The sequence below is a fragment of the Pygocentrus nattereri genome, chromosome 2 (genome assembly GCF_015220715.1).
Source record: "Pygocentrus nattereri isolate fPygNat1 chromosome 2, fPygNat1.pri, whole genome shotgun sequence".
In the NCBI taxonomy this organism is placed as follows: domain Eukaryota; kingdom Metazoa; phylum Chordata; class Actinopteri; order Characiformes; family Serrasalmidae; genus Pygocentrus; species Pygocentrus nattereri.
Genome location: NC_051212.1, coordinates 53,794,651 through 53,813,820, shown reverse-complemented (window position 1 = coordinate 53,813,820; position 19,170 = coordinate 53,794,651). Strand labels below are relative to the sequence as shown.

Sequence of the window (19,170 nt, the reverse complement as noted above, 5' to 3'; positions counted from 1 at the left end):
GCAATATCAGGCAGATTTAGACATCTTATCCAAATCGGTCAGCCCTGCTGTCACCTATGGTAAAAAATATAAATGGAGAAAATTAAAAATCACAGCCAAAAGCAGCAGCAGCCACCCTGAACACTGTCCAGACAACAGTGGGTAACAGTGTGTCAGAAACAAGGTGAATTAGATTAATGATGTGTTTGTGTGAGCACCTGCGCTGGTGCGCTGGCAGCGAGTGAACGTCAGTGAGGCATGCATGGAGAAGTAGCATAGCGGGAGTTTAACAGATGCACCGTGCGCAGGGGCACGGAGGCTGGGCGCTCGCGGCTCCATCCGCAGGCTCACTTTCACCTCATCCGCCCCCACCATTTATCTCCAGATAAACTGTGCCACTCTGGCTGGTGCGGCACATCAAAAGAAAGAGGCGTAATTAAAGGAGATTCATCTCGAGCGGGCGGAGTGACCGGCCGCGCGTGTGCGCTAAGGTCTAAGCTGAGGCGGCTGCGGTCCTGTGGAGTGCAGTGACCTTTTCTGTTTTGCGGCCGAGTGGGCCAGCTGATCAGCGCCGACCTTTAGCTCTGAAACCTGCGCGCGCACACACACACACACACACACACACACACACACACACACACACACACACACACAGCAGTGCTAACAACTCCGTGTCCTAGTCTACAAACACTGAACCATCACTGGATTTAAAAAGGATCCAAAGCAAAGAAAAAGCTGAAATGAAAAATCTAATTGAAGTCAAAACTAGTCGAGTCAGCCGAGGCAGGCTCGGTGTCTCAAGTCTGCTTCTTTAGCTTTGCACTGGTGCTATGAGGAGGATGATGTAGTTAACACGTAATGAAAGCTGTTACTCCACCAATCAGGAGTGCATTAAAATTTAGGCCACTGAAAACCTCCAGTTAAAAAAAGTTTATTATTTATTTAAATTAAAAGAGAAACATTCACAGAAACTCACTGCAGCAAAAGTCAGAGACCCCCATTTATTTAATTATTGTACGATTAAAGTGGCGAATAACTACAAGCTGTTCTTTTTCAGCACCAAAGACGAAAGCTTTCAGCGCTGTTTATCTGACAGGGGCAGTTTTTGGGGTCTAACCCGTATTCCAGGTGGTTGTTAGGACCCCTGTTTTCTCCGTAGCCTTTAATCTGTTTTTAAACTCCATTTTTGGAAAACCCCCCCCCCTTTATTTTCCCTTGACTTTCTCCTTCCTTATGCAAGCGGATTATCTCATAATACATCTACTCAATCAGTCTCCAAGAGGAACATCAGCCGTGCAATTAATAATCTCCGTTTACGTCGCGTACCAAGAGGAGACAACCCCCACGCTCTTTTCCAGCACCAAAGATGAAAGCTTTAAGTGCGGTTTATCTGATGGGGGCAGTTCTGGTGGTCTACCAGGTCTTCCAGGTGGTCGCTAGGAGCCATATCTTCTCTGTAGCTTTTTATTCACTTTTTTGAACTCCGGTTTCGGAATCTCCTGTTTTCCTTATGCAACTGGATCATCTTATATCTTTGTGCTGTGGACCTCCAATCCATTCTGAACAACTGGGGGCCCAAAGCCCACCCACCCCAATCGTATTCTGTTGTATGCAAGAATGGAATAAGAGTTCGCACTTAATATGTACAAAAATGAAAGAGACGGTTCTTTAAGGTTTCTTCAGTGAAAAAATGATTATATATATATTATATATATTCCTGAACTGCAGTGTGATTTGCTCCTTCTTTAGGCAAATGAATGATCTTGTATCTAATCTACTAAAAGAAATCTATTAAACTTGTACTTAATGGCCGTTCTGGAAACTAAGCAATCAAAGAGAGGTCTCTGACTTCGGCAGATGTTTGATAAAAAAAGTTAAAAGGTAATGAAAGTCACTATAAACACTAAGTCACTATTTCATGGTCTTTATGAGAAACATCAGCCACACGATTTATAATCCCCGTTCACGTCGCGCATCAAGAACTTCTCCCCTACAGGTTTAACAGCACCTGAAAACACGAGCCAACACACACAGCCCAGCGAAAGAGAAGCAGAAAGGAAAGTCCCTGCACGCCGACGCCCTCTGCACCCACAGGCTTTGAAATAATGTCACAAAAGACAGTCAAAGTGCAAAGTCTACCTAAAAATAATGATTCACTGCTGTGGATGAGCAGCTGTTCTCCGTCACTGACGATGCTGGATTAATGGCAGATACAGGACTTATTGACATTGTGCTCATTACAGCTTATTTCATGGTAGCCGTCTTAACGCATGGCTCAGCTTGGTCCTATTAACAGGACGGCCTTTAATCAGAGATGCGAGTTATTTTTCCTCCTTTATTTTAATAAAGAAACGTTTCGCTTTCCACCGTGTCTGAGTTTCGGTTTCAGTTTGTCGGTTTTTATTTTGGTGCTTCAGATGACCGTGTGCCTTACAATATCAGAAACCTCATAAGCATGTCCATTACAGAGCAACGCTGAGTACCAACTCAGAACGGCAAGCACATCATGATTATGAACTCTGGCCACAATGTTGGTGGGTACATTTTGGTTTACCCATCTGAGTTCACATGCCCAAACTGCCCAATACGAGGCAAATTATTCAGTAACTGCATGAAATAAATGTATATTTTTGGGGGTTTTTTTGTAAAAGTTCCCCAGAAAATGTGTTTGATGATCATAAACATATTGCTATGCGCTTACAATTCACTACAGTCTCCGCCGCTCTTTGTGTTGTTTTCTAAAAGTGATGTTTCCAGAGCAGATCACTGAAGAGACGCCGTCTGTTTATAGTTTAGAGCCCAGATTTGGGGAAAAACGGCTCGACTTTCAGTAGAAAAACAAAGTTCAGCTTCTTTTATTATAAGGGTTTAAAATGACATCACCGTCTATTAGACTGGAAAGAAGAGCTACAGCCTCACACGACGCCCAGCTTCTGAATGGAGCTTATGGAATATGAACGTTATGGAGAACATGACCGAGTGCGGTTTGGGACCACCGGTGGTTAAAAAGGCTAATATATACGTGATCACTAAGCATTTATGCATGTTTATCTGAAAAACTGCAGGTAACATTATCGCGATGAACACACAGGTTGAAGACGTATATGGGTTATTTATTTAATACTGTCTGTAAAAACGAATGTGGCTTCAGCTCTACGATCCAGGCAATGCTCTGAGAGTGCTTTGTCGTCACTGTTTCACTCCGTGATCCAGTTTAATAAAAGCTCACCTCTGTGCTCCCTGAGTGGATGGCTCTGTCCACGTTGAGCAGTGATTGGTCCTCTGCCTGACACACACCTTCTGACCACAGAGCACACTGCTGATGTGCCCAACACTGACCTGCAAGCGTATAAAACAAAAGATGAAGAAGATAAACCCACACAGTCCATCTACGAAGGATAAGCCGCAAGAAAAGATCGTTACGATTTCAAAAACAAACGTGTTTACATGTGAAGGCTCATTTGGTCTAGAGCAGTTTAGCTCCTCCCATTTACACTGAAGTTACGCGGAGTGTTGTTACTGCAGACTGAGCTGAACATATCAGGATTAAACGTCCTGTTCCCGGCTGTGAGCAACCAAATGGATCAGTGCAGCTTTCCAAAAGAGCTCCACATCCAAAAGGAGTGCCTGACGTTTAAGTTTTCAGTGCAAAACTTAACAGTTTGTTCACTCCAATTTAACCCAAGCTAAGCACAACACAGGGCAGCCACTCAGAACAGAGTTTATGTATAGCAGTCTTGAAGACACGATAACTACAACAGCCTTTATTCCTCTTCATTTAAGGGATGAAGAGAGGTGGGGGTATGGAAATGTACAACTTAAATATTTAAATATATCAAATATTAAAGTAATCTTTACAAATAATAGTCCAAAAAAGCCACCTATGCATGACCACGCCTAGTTCAAGCTCTCAATGAAAGGACTCCTGTCTGAACAGACAATGCTAGAAGAAACTGTGGCCTACAGGGGGCAGTCATGAGCTGGAGGTTAGGCAACCAGCCCCAGAGCCGTCAGCATGTGACTGAGGTGCCCCTGAGCAAGACACCTAACCCCCAACTGCTCCCGGGGCGCTGCGGATAGGGCTGCCCACCGCTCCGGGCAAGTGTGCGCACTGCCCCCTAGTGTGTGTGTTCACTAGTGTGTATGTGGTGCTTCACTGCAGGGATGGGTTAAACGCGGAGGTGGAATTTCCCTGTTGTGGGACTAATAAGGGTCACTTCATCTTAATCTTACCTGACTCATCGAAGAGAGAATGGACGTCTGTGTCATCCGGTAAACCCACATGGTGGAGCTCATCCCAGGACCTGCTGCCTGCTTCATCTGTTCCAGCACTAGAGTACGGAGAAGGAGGAGAGGAGGAATCAGAAGATTTCTAGATCAACATGGCCAGAATGTAAAGACTGTAGTGCCTGCAGAAAATGAAATAAAAGTTATGAATCTGATTCAGGCCATAAAGTGTTCCATCAACTTTTAAACTTTTCTGCATAATTTAAGCATCAAGATGTAAACAAAGCCATTCAGTCTGTTGTGAAAAGGTTCACTGTAGATAAACAGACTCGTTACACTGGTGGTGATGGGAACCAGGGGTCACGATGTCTAGAACACCGGTACTGCCACTTTATTTACTATCCAAAATTTTTCTATGTAATGTTGATGGGAGCTACTTCACCCTACAACACCCTGCATGTATCCATCCACAACGAATACTTTTATATATACACACACACACACACATACACACACAGGCCTCTTTATTAGGTGCACCTTGCTAGTAAAAGGCTGGACCCCCTTTTGCCTTCAGAACTGCTTTAATTCTTCATGGCAGACTTTCAACAAGGTGTTGGAAACGTTCCTCAGAGATTCTGGTTGGTTATTTGACTTCCTGCTGTCTTTCTATCATCTGGAACCAGTCTGCCCATTCTCCTCTGACCTCTCACATCAACAAGGCATTTTCGTCCACACAACTGACCGCTCACTGGATATTTCCTCTTTTTCGGACCGTTCTCTGTAAACCCTAGAGATGGTTGTGTGTGAAAATCCCAGCAGATCAGCAGTTTCTGAAATACTCAGTCCAGCCCGTCTGGCACCAACAACCACGCCACGTTCAAAGACCCTTAAATCCCCTTTCTTCCCCGTTCTGATGCTCGGTCTGCACTTCAGCAAGTTGTCTTGACCACCTCTACAGGCCTAAATGTGCTGAGCTGTGGCCGTGTGATTGGCTGATTAGATATTTGTGTTAACAAGTAATTGTAACAGGTGTACCTGATAAAGTGGCCAGTGTGTGTGCGCGTATAAACACACACACACACACACACACACACACACACACTCTGGACATCATTTGAAAATGCCTGTTGCTCTTTACATTGTATGTACATTTCATGATGAACGGACTAAAAGAAACGGCCCAAAATGACTTGGGAAAATTCTGGTTCCATTGACTTACATTAAAGCTAAAGTAGATTTAGAAGAAGTTACCATTTTGGATATACGAGGTTTTCTTCTGACAACTATATATATATATATATATATATATATATATATATATATATAAAAACATTTCAAAACTACTGTAAAAGACATCAGACATCAAGCAGTGTATTCATAATCGTTTCACGCAATATCTTTCTGTGAGGGAGCTTTTAGAGGTGGACGTCTGGTTCCCATCACCACCACTGAATAACTCTGTTTACACCTTAACTAATTGAATATAACTATTAATCCTGCTTAATTAGTCACTGTGCACTTCATTTGAGACGCCTATCTTGTACTTCCACTCACTGGCCACTTACCTTACAGCTCCAGTTTGTAAGTATACAATTACAGACCGTAGCTCGTCTGCTGCTGCAGTTAATTACCCCCCCGTACCCCATTCATCATCGGTCAGTTTCTAGCCACAGGACTGCCCATGTCTAGATATTATTTGGGTGGTGGTCTGTTCTCAGCACAGCAGTAAGGCGGACATGGCAGCATGTGACCGTGATGCTGCTGGGGTTTTACGTGTCAGCGTCACTGATGGGTTGAGAGTGGACCTCAACCCAAAGATCTCCAGCCAAGAGATGCTCTGTGGTCAGAAGCTGGCCACTGATGAAAAATCAGAGAACACAAACTGTGCAGCAACAGATGAGATACAGTCTCTAACCTGACAGCACCACAGCGGACATACAAGAGAAAGAGGCGATTAAATGTGATTAATTAATAAATGAAAATTTGGGCAAAAACAGTTTGGAATAAAATTATTCCTGTGACAGGAACTCATAAGGAGCTCCAGACGTCACAGAAGAAGGTACAGTTGAAGAATAGAAAGCACAATATCAACGGCGACACCACGGCAAACAGGCCCGGCTTAATGTCTAATAAGACAAAGGAGGCTGGTGGTGAAGAAAAAGCAAAACAAGCCTTCGAAAGCAAACGGCGCGGTAAATGTCAGCGGCTCGGCTTGGCCTTTGAGACGGAGTTGATGGACAGCGCTTTGCGTTCGCATTCGTCTGAACGCGCTCCGTCTGCTGTCTCTCCACCACGAGCAGTGAGTGAGAGAAAAGAGAGCTAATTCACACTTGACATTCAGCGACTGGAGGCTTTGAGTCATAGCCGGTTTAATTTAGCCGCGAGGAGCCATCTATCGCCATGACGTCACTGACTGATAAGCCAGTCCTTGAGAAATGACTCAGTACAGACAGATAAAGACATCGTCAAAACCCTCCACATCTTACTGCATCTCGGCGCAGTTTATCTATTGGGATGGGAAGGCATAAGTAAGGTATATATAATCGCTGCTGTCGGAGCAAAACCTCGTATCTCCTCGTAGTTTTTGACATAATCTGAGCACACCTACTGCCTTTCACATTGTGTGTAAACTTCATGATAAACCGACCAAAAGAAATGGCCCAAAATTATGCGATAGGATGTCTGGTTCCATTGACATTAACAATAAAATATGTTTTTTCCTTCTCCTGTATAGTTGCTATTTTGGAGATACGAGGTTTTGATTTGACAGCAGCGATATATATATATATATATATATATATATATATATATATATATATATATATATATATATATATATATATATATATATATATATATATATATATATATATATAAAAAAACCTTATCTCAGTGTTTTGTGTTTTTTTTGGACCCAAAATGACTTGGAAGAAATTCTGGTTCCATTCACTTCCATTAAAAGTAAAGCAGGTTTTTTCCTTCTCCTGTAAAGTCAATATTTTGGAGATACGAGGTTTTGATCTGACAACAACGAGATATAGATACACACACACACACACACACAGACACACACACACACACACGCTGCTCAGCAGCAATTCATATCATCATTAAGAAGACCGTGTCTCCATGTAACCCTGTGCTCTGACGGACTCGCCTCATCACCGTTACTGCAGTAACAGCTCTGCAGGTGGATAAAAACCAACACAACAGACCAGAACAACCCCAGAAAAGAACAAAGATCTACGTCGCTTCACATTCAGTCTCCAAAACACTCTACGAGGAGAAGATGAGCTGGACTGGCGGACTGGATTCGTATAGTCTGCACTTCTCCACAGAGCCGAACATTCCAGTGTGTGTATGTTCTCACATATATATAAAGCGGAGGTCAGCTTCTCATTCTCCGGCTCGAACATCTAACGCTGACGTAGAACTGCTAATTCACCCTCAACGTAGAGCAAAGCCAGTCTGCGTTTTCTTCAGATGACATTTTTCAGCCTATGCGAGAACATCAGCACATACGGAGACACGTTTACAGCCAAGACGGTAAAACGGGTGTGAAATGTTGTGGCTGCCAAGGTGGTTTGGTTTTTGGTCGAAAGGAGAAGATGGTTCTTCTTGGCATTTGGGCTGCGACCCCTGGACTAAATAGATATTTCTATATCTAATGCTAATTCCAGATGCATTACTACACAGTTTTGGTGAATCATCATCATCATCATCATCATCATTATTATTATTCTTCAATGTGAAAATAGTAAGTAAATAAAAACATTTTGTTGTGTCCGGATTGCTGACAGTTCCAAAACATCAGGAGCAGCGATCCGATCTTTTGTTTGTGTCTCGTTCTTCCACGCTGCTACCCGCTGACCGGTTGTGCAGCTCTGGAGATGACAAAGCTGGGCCGTGCTGGCGGGCTGCCAGCACTACGCTCGTTGAGCATTACGTCATCAAGGCCCCTGGGAGACGCTTGATTGGCTCCAAAGAGCTGAGACAAATTAGGCAGCTGTCCAAGGGAGGCCGGGGAGGGCCCTTTGTTGGGCCGAGCTCACGCTGAGCCCGGACGCTCACATCCTGCTCTGTGGGGCTTCACTTAGCTGCTGGATAATCACGGGCTAAACACAGAGTGCTCTAGCAAAGAACAGCGTGCAGAAGGAGGCTGAGCGGACAGACGTGTCGGCGCACACTCTCGACTTCTTTGTGTGTAAACGACTGGACTCAGACTGCCAGGCTGGTGACGAGTCAAGATAACTGTGACTCGTTTGTAGCCTCAAGCACTTTGTCTCGTCTAGTCTAAGAAGGAGGAGCTACAGATACTAATTTCGCTAAAACAGCGAACCATCAAAATAAATCGAAATAAAATTACAGTTATGAGCTGCTGTCGTGGGCTGGAGGTCAGGGAACTGGCCCTGTGACCGGAAGGTCGCCGGTTTGATCCCCAGCGCCGACAGTCCATGACTGAGGTGTCCTTGAGCAAGACACCTAACCCCCAACTGCTCCCCGGGCACTGTGGATAGGGCTGCCCACCGCTCCAGGTTAGTGTGCTCACTGCCCCCTAGTGTGTGTGTTCACTAGTGTGTATGTGGTGTTTCACTTCACGGATGGGTTAAATGCGGAGGTGGAATTTCCCCGTTTGTGGGATTAAAAAAGTATCACTTAACTTAAAGCTGAGATGAACCTGCTGGAGTAAATCAAACCAAATCTAACAAACAAACCACTTCAGGGCTTCGAACGGCGAGTAGCAACAGGCCCTTCAGCTCAGCGGAGATAGGAACTGATGAGCGGAGGGCGCTGACCTCTTCACGGTACGATCAACAACGTCCACAACCAGTTTATCTCAGCTGGTCATTTTCCGTCCATCGGCTCAAGCGCTTAGTACCAAAGCTACGCATCGTAAAACCACGTGAGTGATAATTGAGTGAATTTGGGACGAGTTTCAGATGAAAGGTTTGGGAGTGAAGTCATGGGTAAAGGTCAAGTTTGGGCTTCAATGCCTGTCCAAACCCAGAGTTCCTCAGAAATTCATTTTCCAGGAGATTCCCAGGATAATCGCCACGGCTTATGATCACCACATTGAGAACATAAACTTCTCCAAAACGGTAAAGAAGGGAAATGCACGCTTTGGCTCATCCAGAGGTAAACAATCACAACCGCCAACGAACGCCTGTCGCTCCCGGAGGATCAGCTTCATCTTCACCAGCATCACAGGAGCCAACGTGAAGCTTCACTGACTGACAGCTGGGCTCGTCACCCAGAATGTGTGTGAGCCGCTAAAAGGGCGCGGTCACTTCTTTGGTTCGCGTCCTCGGATTCTTAAATCTTTGCTTTCAGACATTTAGTTTTCCCCCAAATCTGGGCTCTAAACTATAAACAGACGGCGTCTCTTCAGTGATCTGCTCTGGAAACATTACTTTTAGAGAACAACACAAAGAGCGGCGGAGATTTTTGGCTCTCAGCAGTGAATTGTAAGCATGTAGTGACGTGTGGAGATCATAAAACACAGGTTCTGTTCATTTGAGGGGCTTTTACAAAATAAATAAATAAATAAAATAAAAATGTACATTTATTTCACGCAGTTACTGAAAAATTCGCCTTACGATTTGGTCATTTAAATTCAGATGGACAGACCAAAATATTCCCTGGAGAATACGAGGTTAAAGTCTGAGCTCATGTTATTGAGAGAGCAGAAGGAGCTGCCGGGTTCTCAGTGTAACGATAGCAGTTTATGTACAAAAATACGTTTTCTTAAGCATCTAATAAACATAATCCGACGAGTAATGCTATCTAGCCAAGCTGAGTGTTTTATTTGTGATGCAGAAGAGATTTTACCCAAATAAAACATTTTAAATATATAACTGTGCGATTATCAGGACTTGTAGGTGAGTTAGGTTAGACGGAGTCAGTATCGGTATCGGCCGATGCTAAAGATCAGGTATCGGTGCATCTCTACATAAGAACTGAGTTTGATTTGTTAGAAATCTAACAGCACACAGTTTTTCTGGCCAACAGAAATGATGATTTGGATTTTTTTAACTGTTTATTCCTCATAATAACCCTCACAGTCACACAAAGCATCGGAATCTCTCCGTGGGCGTGATTTAAGTGATCCGACTCGTCCGCAAACTCCCACTGCACTCGTGTCGGTTGACCAGATCCCGGTCCGTCACAGGCAAAGCAAACTCAACAGCCAGACCACTCTCCACCAATCAGCTCACCTCTCCGGGCCTCTGCTCCTCCCTGATTGGCTGTCGGCCGCACTCCTGTCGCCATGGCTGCGTCCCTCCGTTCTGGCCTCGAAGCCCGGCGTGGCCTTGAAGAGCTTCAGCTCGCCCTGACCGAGCAGACTGCGAGCGCCGCAGTGGCAGAGCGCACACAGCTGCTCACTGGAGGAGGAACACAAACAGGCACTCGGGTCAGAACACAAAAATGTGTCACGTCACAAATCTCGGCCTCCGACGTCGGTCTGCCAAACATTTTATTATGGCTCTTAATCATTTCCATCACCGCTGTCGAAATCTTTCGAAACCACTGCCTTTTACACTGTATGATGAATGCACCAACACAAATTTAGAAAAGCAGACGCAATAACATTAAGAACATCCTTTCATCCTTCTAGAAAGTTCTCGTTTCATACATACAGATTTATCTAACAAACTACACCTGCACTTGATTTACTTTCCGTATCAACTGGCTTAATCTGCACCTTTTCTGTTTGTTTTGATGTCAAAAAACAAACAAAAACATGGCAAAAACGAAAAAAAAAAACCCTATTATATATATATATATATATATATATATGACTGACTAGTCTCAGCCTCAGATGCTCTTCCCAGATGTACATGAACGCAAAAGGGGCGTCTGACTGTCTTCACTACAGACAAATATGCTTAATAACTTAACCAAACGCACTAATAAATGAAATATTGTGATGCGCACAGTTCCTGCTGACAGCCACGTATGCACAGATGTACATGGAGTGTCTGAAATCTACTCCATGTAAAGTTGGCCGCAGCTACTGGGATGTCATCAGCTGCTTTCTGATTGGCTATCCACACGTCTATTTGGAGATGCACAGATCAGGCGTAACATCATGACCACCTTGTTTCTACGCTCACTGTCCACTTTATCAGCTCCACTGACCGTTCAGTTCCACTCTGTAGTTCTACAGTTACAGACTGTAGTCCATCTGTTTCTCTGATACTCTGTTACCCTGTTCTTCAGTGGTCAGGACCCCCATGGACCCCCACAGAGCAGGTACTGTTTGGGTGGTGGGTCATTCTCAGCGCTGCAGTAACACTGACGTGGTGGTGGTGCAATCTTAACCTAGCCATGCAGTGAAACACCACATACACACTAGTGGACACGAACATTAAGGGGCAGTGACCAGCGGGCAGCCCTATCCACAGCGCCCGGGGAACAGTTGGGGGTTAGGTGCCTTCCAGTCACAAGGCTGGTTCCCTAACCTCCAGCCCACGACCAGAGGTGTAAAGTTCAGGCCTAGAAAGTAAAAATCCTTCCCAGGATTTTGTTCCAACTGCCTGGACAGCTCAGCCGGTGGTTTGATCTAACTAGAGAAGCCGAGCCGCTGGAACAAAATCCTGGGAAGGATTTTTACTTTCTGGACCTGAACTTTGCATCTCTGCCAACGACTGGTGGGTGTATGAATAATGTCTGCATTGTTCTTGGGTTATATCAGGATCCCCACACACACACACACACACACACACACACACACACACACACACTCAAGCACAAAGGTGAGAACGGTTCTGCGCTTCAAGAACACGTCATGAATCTGACGTAGACTTTTTCTCAGGATTAAGTAAGAAAAGACTTGGGAAGATACTGGCAAACAAGACTGGATGATCTCAAGGGCAACTTTGAGAACAAGTATTCGGCACTCGTTCGTAAATACACACACGACAAAACACAGCGGACTCTCTGATGAAAAGCAGGCGTTTGGTTTGCGACCCTACCGGCTTGATGCAGCTCGACTCGCCCTCTTGGAGATGCTACGAAAAATGTTTCTCGTTCTTACACTGAACAACCTCTGAGTGAAATGACTCACATAAAACTGCACATAAAACTCGTCATTCTAAAGCCGAGCCGTCTGATGGGAAGCTGCCGAAGGAGGGAGGAGGAGGAGAGAAAATAAAGGAGTGGAAGCAGAGGAGGCCATTAAGAAGGTCTCCAGATATGCATCGAGTCGATTCATCAGCCTCCATCCACGCGGCGGCTGCTTCCACCACCGATTCCGCTCAGTTACAACCAGATTTACCTGCAGCCTTTATCCGCTCTCACATCGGATTACTGTGTGTGCGCGAGGGCGGCGGCGCGCTGGATAAACAAACAACAGAGCACAAACAAACGCGTAACAGTCTACAGTGAATTTAGTGGTTGAGAACATAAACAGAGCAGTTCATCAGAGACTGCACTGTTTGGAGAAGGGAAAGCTCTCTGTCCCTCTCTAACCTACATTCCTCTCGTATTTAACATTTTTATATGGAATTTACTTCGAATTTCTGCGGTTTTATGCATCAAAATCACATCTTCCACTGCAAAAACTCTGCAACTGACCGTCTGCAGGAACAACACTGCTTATCACTTCATCTGGAACAGGCAGACAGACGCAAACGGTTGTGACCTTGTTTCCGTATATGGACTGTACAGACTAGGGGTGGACAATATGACAACATACTGATAAATAACGCAATTTAGGACTGTAGACTCACTTTTTTTGGAAAGCACTGGTTAATATTTTGTTATTATTATTCATAATAGCCAAGAGTAATTGGTAGGGTTCGGTGTTCCTTCGTAAGAGAAGCCAACACTCATCGGTAAATATCTGGACCTTTGACTATTTCTGGACAGTGGTGGACAGTAACTAAGTAATTGTAATGAGTTTCTGTACTTAAGTATTATTCTTGACTTTTTCCTTTCACTCCACTACATTTCAGAGTCTAATATCCGACTTTTTCCTCCTACATTTTGAGAAATCTGTCGTTCCTTTTGGTTTCTGTGTGTATAAAAACGTAACATGTCAAAACGAAAGAAGCGCAAAGCCAGAGCACCAATCAGGGCCCAGCGGTCACTTTGTTTAGAGCTGGTTTTGACCTGTTGGTCATACCGACCCAGTGCAGCACGCGGTTCAACGTCAGCGCAGCAGCGTAAAACTTTGGGAGAGTCTGTTCAACATAAATGATGAACTAACCTAACTTTGTGTAAATAGAGCTCAATATAGAAATATGTCCACATATGCAGTCGAGACTGACGCGGCTTTTTTCTGAATTTCTACAAACACCATTTCATTTTATAGTAAATGAGTTTGGGCTGGTTTATGTTTATGAACAGACGCCTACAGATCAACATAGTAAAGGAGCTCATCTGTGATCCTGAGTTTAAAGCCAGTTTTTATTCAACTTAAACTTGGAACTAAGTTGTAAATAAATCTGAAACTGAAACTTTGCTTGTGTGTAAAAAGTGATTTCAGCTTTTCAGTTTTTTACTGGCTCAGTTTTATGGCTCAGTCTGATTTGGTCCGACTCTGAAGATCAGACGCGTCTGGCGAATGGTGTTGGGTTCATTTCTGGCTGATTCCAGGTTGTTCAGCTGATCTTCTGTCACAGCTGCCGACTGAAAAGCTGCTCAGCGGCGACGACAGTTTGGGAATTTAGTGTCGTCTCGTCTTCAGAGTCGGACCAAATCGGTTGTCGGTCAGATGTGACCTTAACAGTCTTTTTTATGTTTGTGGTGAAGTAAGAAGTAAAACGGTTCAAACGGCTTGAGCGTCTCCCACAGCTGTGAAAGTCGTTGCTTAGCAACAGGATCTTAATGCTGTGTATGTGTATACACACACACACACACACACACACAAACACACACACACTCTTTACTATGCACCACCACTTAATTTATACACCCATGTATTTACAGTGCCACTCAGTTTGTTCACTGGACGTGAAATGCACCGCTGCACTGTCGGCTGCATAATATTTATGCGATTTTACGTTATTTTTCATACTGCACGTCATATTTCATCGTTGTTTTAGTATATTTTATAATCTATCTTTACTCCTTGCAGTTATCCCTCCGTATAACAGCGTATGGCAATAGTTTACTCTTCACGGCACTTCGTGCTGCTATAATAGACGAGGCAGGCATGGTGTATAAACTGTTTGTCTCATCTTCCACGTTGCTCCTTTAATGCGAGACTTAATCCTGATCCAGCGCCAGTCTTCGTCACATCTCCACGGTTCTACACACTTCGGCACAAGCCCGTTCACCGCACTGGAGCTAACGCAGACGACGAAGACCGACTCACACAGAGCTCAGTGTGCAGTTGTGTATTAACCCCCCACTGACATTTAAAGTCTTCACATGGTTCTTGATAAACGCTGATAATTGAGGGCGCTGATTTTGACACTGGCGGCACACAGACATTATTCAATTTGAATAATTCAATAATGAATAATACATTCCGTAATCTTCCATTTAAACCGTGAGGCTAATGGAGAAACCTACAGTCAAAACAGCCATTTAATGCCATTAGTACAGCAGACTTCTTCACACGTGGGGCTGTGGCAAAATCTACGATGAGAAAAGGCAGGTTTTTAAGTTTGTATACGCAGCACAGAGGCCAGGCGCAAGATCAGGACAGCATGGTTAATTTAGCCCATTTTGTTCAGTACATGAAGGAAAAGAAATTAGACGTATTGTGTGAAAGATCACAGGTTGAAATCAAAAATCACAGTGAAGTGGGCATGAGAGCTGAAACTGAGCTCTACTACCACTACTACTGCTACTGCTACTACTACTACTACCACCCCCACACTACTACTACCCCCACTACTACTACTGCTACTACTACTAGTACTGCTAGTAGTAGTAGTGCTAGTAGTAGGAGTAGTAGTACTGGTGGTAGTAGTAGTAGTAGTAGTAGTGCTAGCAGTAGTACTGGTGGTAGTAGTACTAGTAGTAGTGCTAGTAGTAGGAGTAGTACTGCTAGTAGTAGGAGTAGTAGTAGTACTGGTGGTAGTAGTAGTAGGAGTAGTAGTAGTGCTAACAGTACTAGTAGTAGTGCTAGTAGTAGTAGTAGTACTGCTAGTAGTAGTAGCAGTAGTAGTAGTAGTAGTACTGCTAGTAGTAGGAGTAGTGCTAGTAGGAGTAGTAGTAGTGCTAGTAGTAGGAGTAGTGCTAGTAGGAGTAGTAGTAGTGCTAGTAGTAGTTCAGGCCGATGATCAAAACTCCTAAACCAGTAAACCAACCTGGTGCCCACGTTGGGCTAAAATAGAACAAAAAAAAAAAAAAAAAAAAGGATACTGATTTGTGCCTGTGATCAATTCTTGGCTACGTCCTGCTGGAAATTCAAATCATTAATCCTGCCGGAAAAAAAAAAAACCCCACAGCAACAAACATCTCGTCATTTTAATGTGATTGGCTCCTTTAGAGGCACGTAGAGCAAGAAAAGAGAAGCATACAAATAAACATGCCAAGGCCAAAGTGCGCCAAAGCTTGGCTAGACTTACTAACACAATACCCAGCTGGACTTTCCAACATACGAACTACTATCAGCAGCAGTTAAAGGAGACGTATTACTCTCTTCTAAACACAGGGTGAGTCAAAAGTCATAGGACAGGTTTTATTATATTTTCTATTTTATCATAGACTTTTATCTCTGGGGTTTATCGACTTTTATCTCTGGGGTTTATCGACTTTTATCTCTGGGGTCGTCTCAAACAAATCGTGTATGCTGAGAAAATCCGCAACAAACACCGCCTTCAGCACCGCGTCGTGGAGGCTTGTGACAGCATTTCTCCAGAGATTCTCACACAGGTTCCTAACAATTGGATCCTGCGCCTTCAGCTCTGTGTTCAGCACCAGGGACAGCACATCGAACACGTCACATAGCTGCATCACAGGCAACATTCCCAGTTGTTGTTGTAACTTTGTGTTGGTAACTTTTGAACCACAAGAGATATTGCAAATCTGATTGCGGCGATTGATTTCTGACACAATTCCAGTCTTCTTTGATCTGCTACATGACCACCTTACCATTGGAAAAACTTGCCACTGATCCAATATCCAACCCGGACATAGCCTAAAAGATAGGCCCCCTCACCCATTACTTGCTGGGGTATTCAGATCCGTCATTTTCCCTTTCCTTTCTGACATAAAACTGTGCCTGTGACTTTTGACTCACCCTGTATCTATTGCTATTTTTACAATCATCACTTCGAACAATAAAACAATACCACGTTCAGAAATTCATCTTATGTAAATAGTATAATAATAAGGGACTTATTATGAAAGCAGCAGCATTTGAGGCTCTACGCTACACAATCGTCATCTGTTCCCATGGATTTATTTAATAATTCTGACACAGTTTGTCCTCTTTTTTGCTTAACTAAGCTAAAACTTCTAAACACTATGCAGTGATTTTCCTCGCAGCTCTAATCGTCGCCCTGGTTTAAGCTCCGAGCATGAAGCTGAACACCCACAGCTCCAAACGGCTAAACTGAGGCTGCTGTTGTGTCGGTTGTCCAGAAACCTTCCTTTAAAAAGCTGCATATCTGGTTCTCTCTGGGAAATATTAAAGCATAAACGCGCAGCGGCTGGAGATGATTAGTTTTATTCAGTCTAACCCGTAGATGCTGTTCTTTTCTATGCTGGATATTTTTTTCCACTGAAAAAGTCAGAGTCAGTTTCCACGGCAGCAGGTTTACTGATCGGTTCTGAACGTTATCGTGGTGCAACCAAATTTCGTAAGCAGATAGTTTGAAACTGACTAGTGCAACTAAGGACTTGGTAAACACTTTTTACACCCAAACTTAAGTATGAACCTGGTGCAGCTCAGTCCTGGAACGGATAGAAGCAGCAAAATAAATCAGTTTGTACATCAAGATAAAATAAATGATCAGACAGTTCGAGCTCAAGTAGAGGAACTCACCACTGTGCTATTTCACCTGTTATCAGATCATTGTCATCATACGACTCTCAATGTTTTTGTATGCTAAGCACAGCTGCTCTCATTGGCTGCCTCAGGGGAGGGGCGGTGCCACTGTACAGTGTTAGAGCTCCACTACGGCTCCCCCGAAAGCAGAGTTTAGAAAACCTTCTCAAGTTCTTGCACTTGTTTACGTTGAGAGCCGAATAGTCACCGAGTCCAGATCATGCGTCTGTGCACAGCACTGTGCAGTGTACGATGCCAGTGGACAGTGCTATGCTCTGCTTTACGTTTACGTTTATGGCATTTGGCAGACGGTCTTATCCAGAGCAATTTACACAGGTGGTGTTAGGAGTCTTGCCCAAGGACCCTTATTGGTATAGTGTAGGGTGGGGGATTGAACTCCAGTCTACAGCGTAGAAGGCAGAGGTGTTACCCGCTACACTAACCAACCACTTAACTCGTTTTTCCACTGCTATAGTAATTCCAGCTTATACTAGTGTCCTAATCGCTAACAGCAGTGCTTGTTTACATTTTATTGCAGCGCTCCAAGTGAAACACAAACATCTTTACTGTGGATGTTACAGAACGCATGTTGACTCGAAGCCTATCTGGAGATTGTTAGCTACATAAAATACGACTTCGCACACAATTTTTCATGATTTTAATTTGAAATCATAAGAAAAAGTCTTTTTTTTTCTTCCTATGAACAAAAATGTGGTAGATTGAACATCTAGAATCCGCTGCTGTTGGAACAAAACCTTCAATCTCCAATCTGATAACTTTACAGGAAAAAACATACTTTACTTTTAATGCAAGTCAATGGAACCAGACGTTGCTCCCACCTCATTTTGGGCCATTTCTTCTGGGCCGTTCATCGTGAAACTTACAGACGATGTAAAAGACGACAAGCTATGACAAATTATGTCTGAACTGAAAAAGAGAGACGCAAGGTTTTGCTCTGACAACAGCGATTTGCACGTTCCGTACTCTAATGAACTACAAGTGAGAATTCAGACAGAAATCCAGCAGTTTTACAGAATAACTGCATCTTTTACGGGTTTAAAAAAAACAATAAATAAAAGTTTAACATTTGGCATCGGCACCCGATTCACGATGGGAGTATCAAACAAGGGTCCGCCAATATTCAGCTCCTGAGTCTATTCCGCCGAGGCGAACAGCGAGGCTTTTATTCCACAAGTACATAAAACACACAGTTAACTTCCCTCATTCACAAAGCTCTCAAACGCACATTCAAATCCTCTCCAGTAAACAAACTCCTCCCCCGTGAGGAAGTGAGTCAGTGCAGTGCGAGGTTCTGACCTGCTCTGAGCTCCTCCAGAAGCCGCTGATGTTTCTGCCTCCCCCGCCTCAGAGTGGGGAGAGACGGGCGACGACGAAGGCTGCTCCTCTTCCTCTCCACACAGCGACGACACTGCAGCGCTGCCCTCTCCGTCCTCCGGCTGACCTTTTCCATCTGAGAGAGACAGAAAACGGATGAGTGAGAGAAGCGAGCGAGGCAGGGGAAATCATGCTTTATTCCGCTGCAATATCAAAACCCCACCACTCTACTGCTCCCTTACGGTGACCATCAGCGGCTGTGTGCATAATGCTTATTCTCTTATTCCGAGTGAAATGACTTCTACCTCATCACTAACATCTGACCAGGGATCAACTGGCCATCTGGACTATGAAGAATTATGAGCCTAACTGACCACAGAGGGAAGAGAAACGGAGGAGGCATGGAGAAAAGTGCACTATAAAAACAGCAACGCATGACAAAATTCAATACTACAGTATATTTTCTAGACATTAGCAGAATTTAAAGTGGACGAAGTGGTTGGGAAGTGTAGCGGGTAGTGTAGTGTAGTCTACTTTCACACCAACCATCTCCATGTCCACCTTCACTACATCCATAAACCTTCTCTGAGGTCTACCTCTTCTCCTTCTACCCGGCAGCTCCATCTCCAACATTCTTTGCCCAATATCTCCACTATTCCTCCTCAACACATGTCCAAACC

At 44.0% G+C, this 19,170-nt stretch overlaps 1 protein-coding gene across 6 annotated transcripts in view; it reads right to left on the bottom strand.

The window, feature by feature from the left end:
- The window catches only part of kmt2cb (lysine (K)-specific methyltransferase 2Cb), a 150,016-nt gene that overhangs the window by 96,090 nt on the left and 34,756 nt on the right, over positions 1-19,170 (bottom strand). For all 6 annotated transcript variants that reach the window (XM_017703452.2, XM_037535644.1, XM_037535648.1 and 3 more), the window contains exons 4-7: positions 18,473-18,626; positions 10,422-10,589; positions 4,213-4,310; positions 3,209-3,318 (exon numbers count right to left, since the gene is read on the bottom strand). In XM_017703452.2, the coding sequence (XP_017558941.1) occupies positions 3,209-3,318; positions 4,213-4,310; positions 10,422-10,589; positions 18,473-18,626 (530 nt within the window). The remainder of the gene's footprint in view (positions 1-3,208; positions 3,319-4,212; positions 4,311-10,421; positions 10,590-18,472; positions 18,627-19,170) is intronic.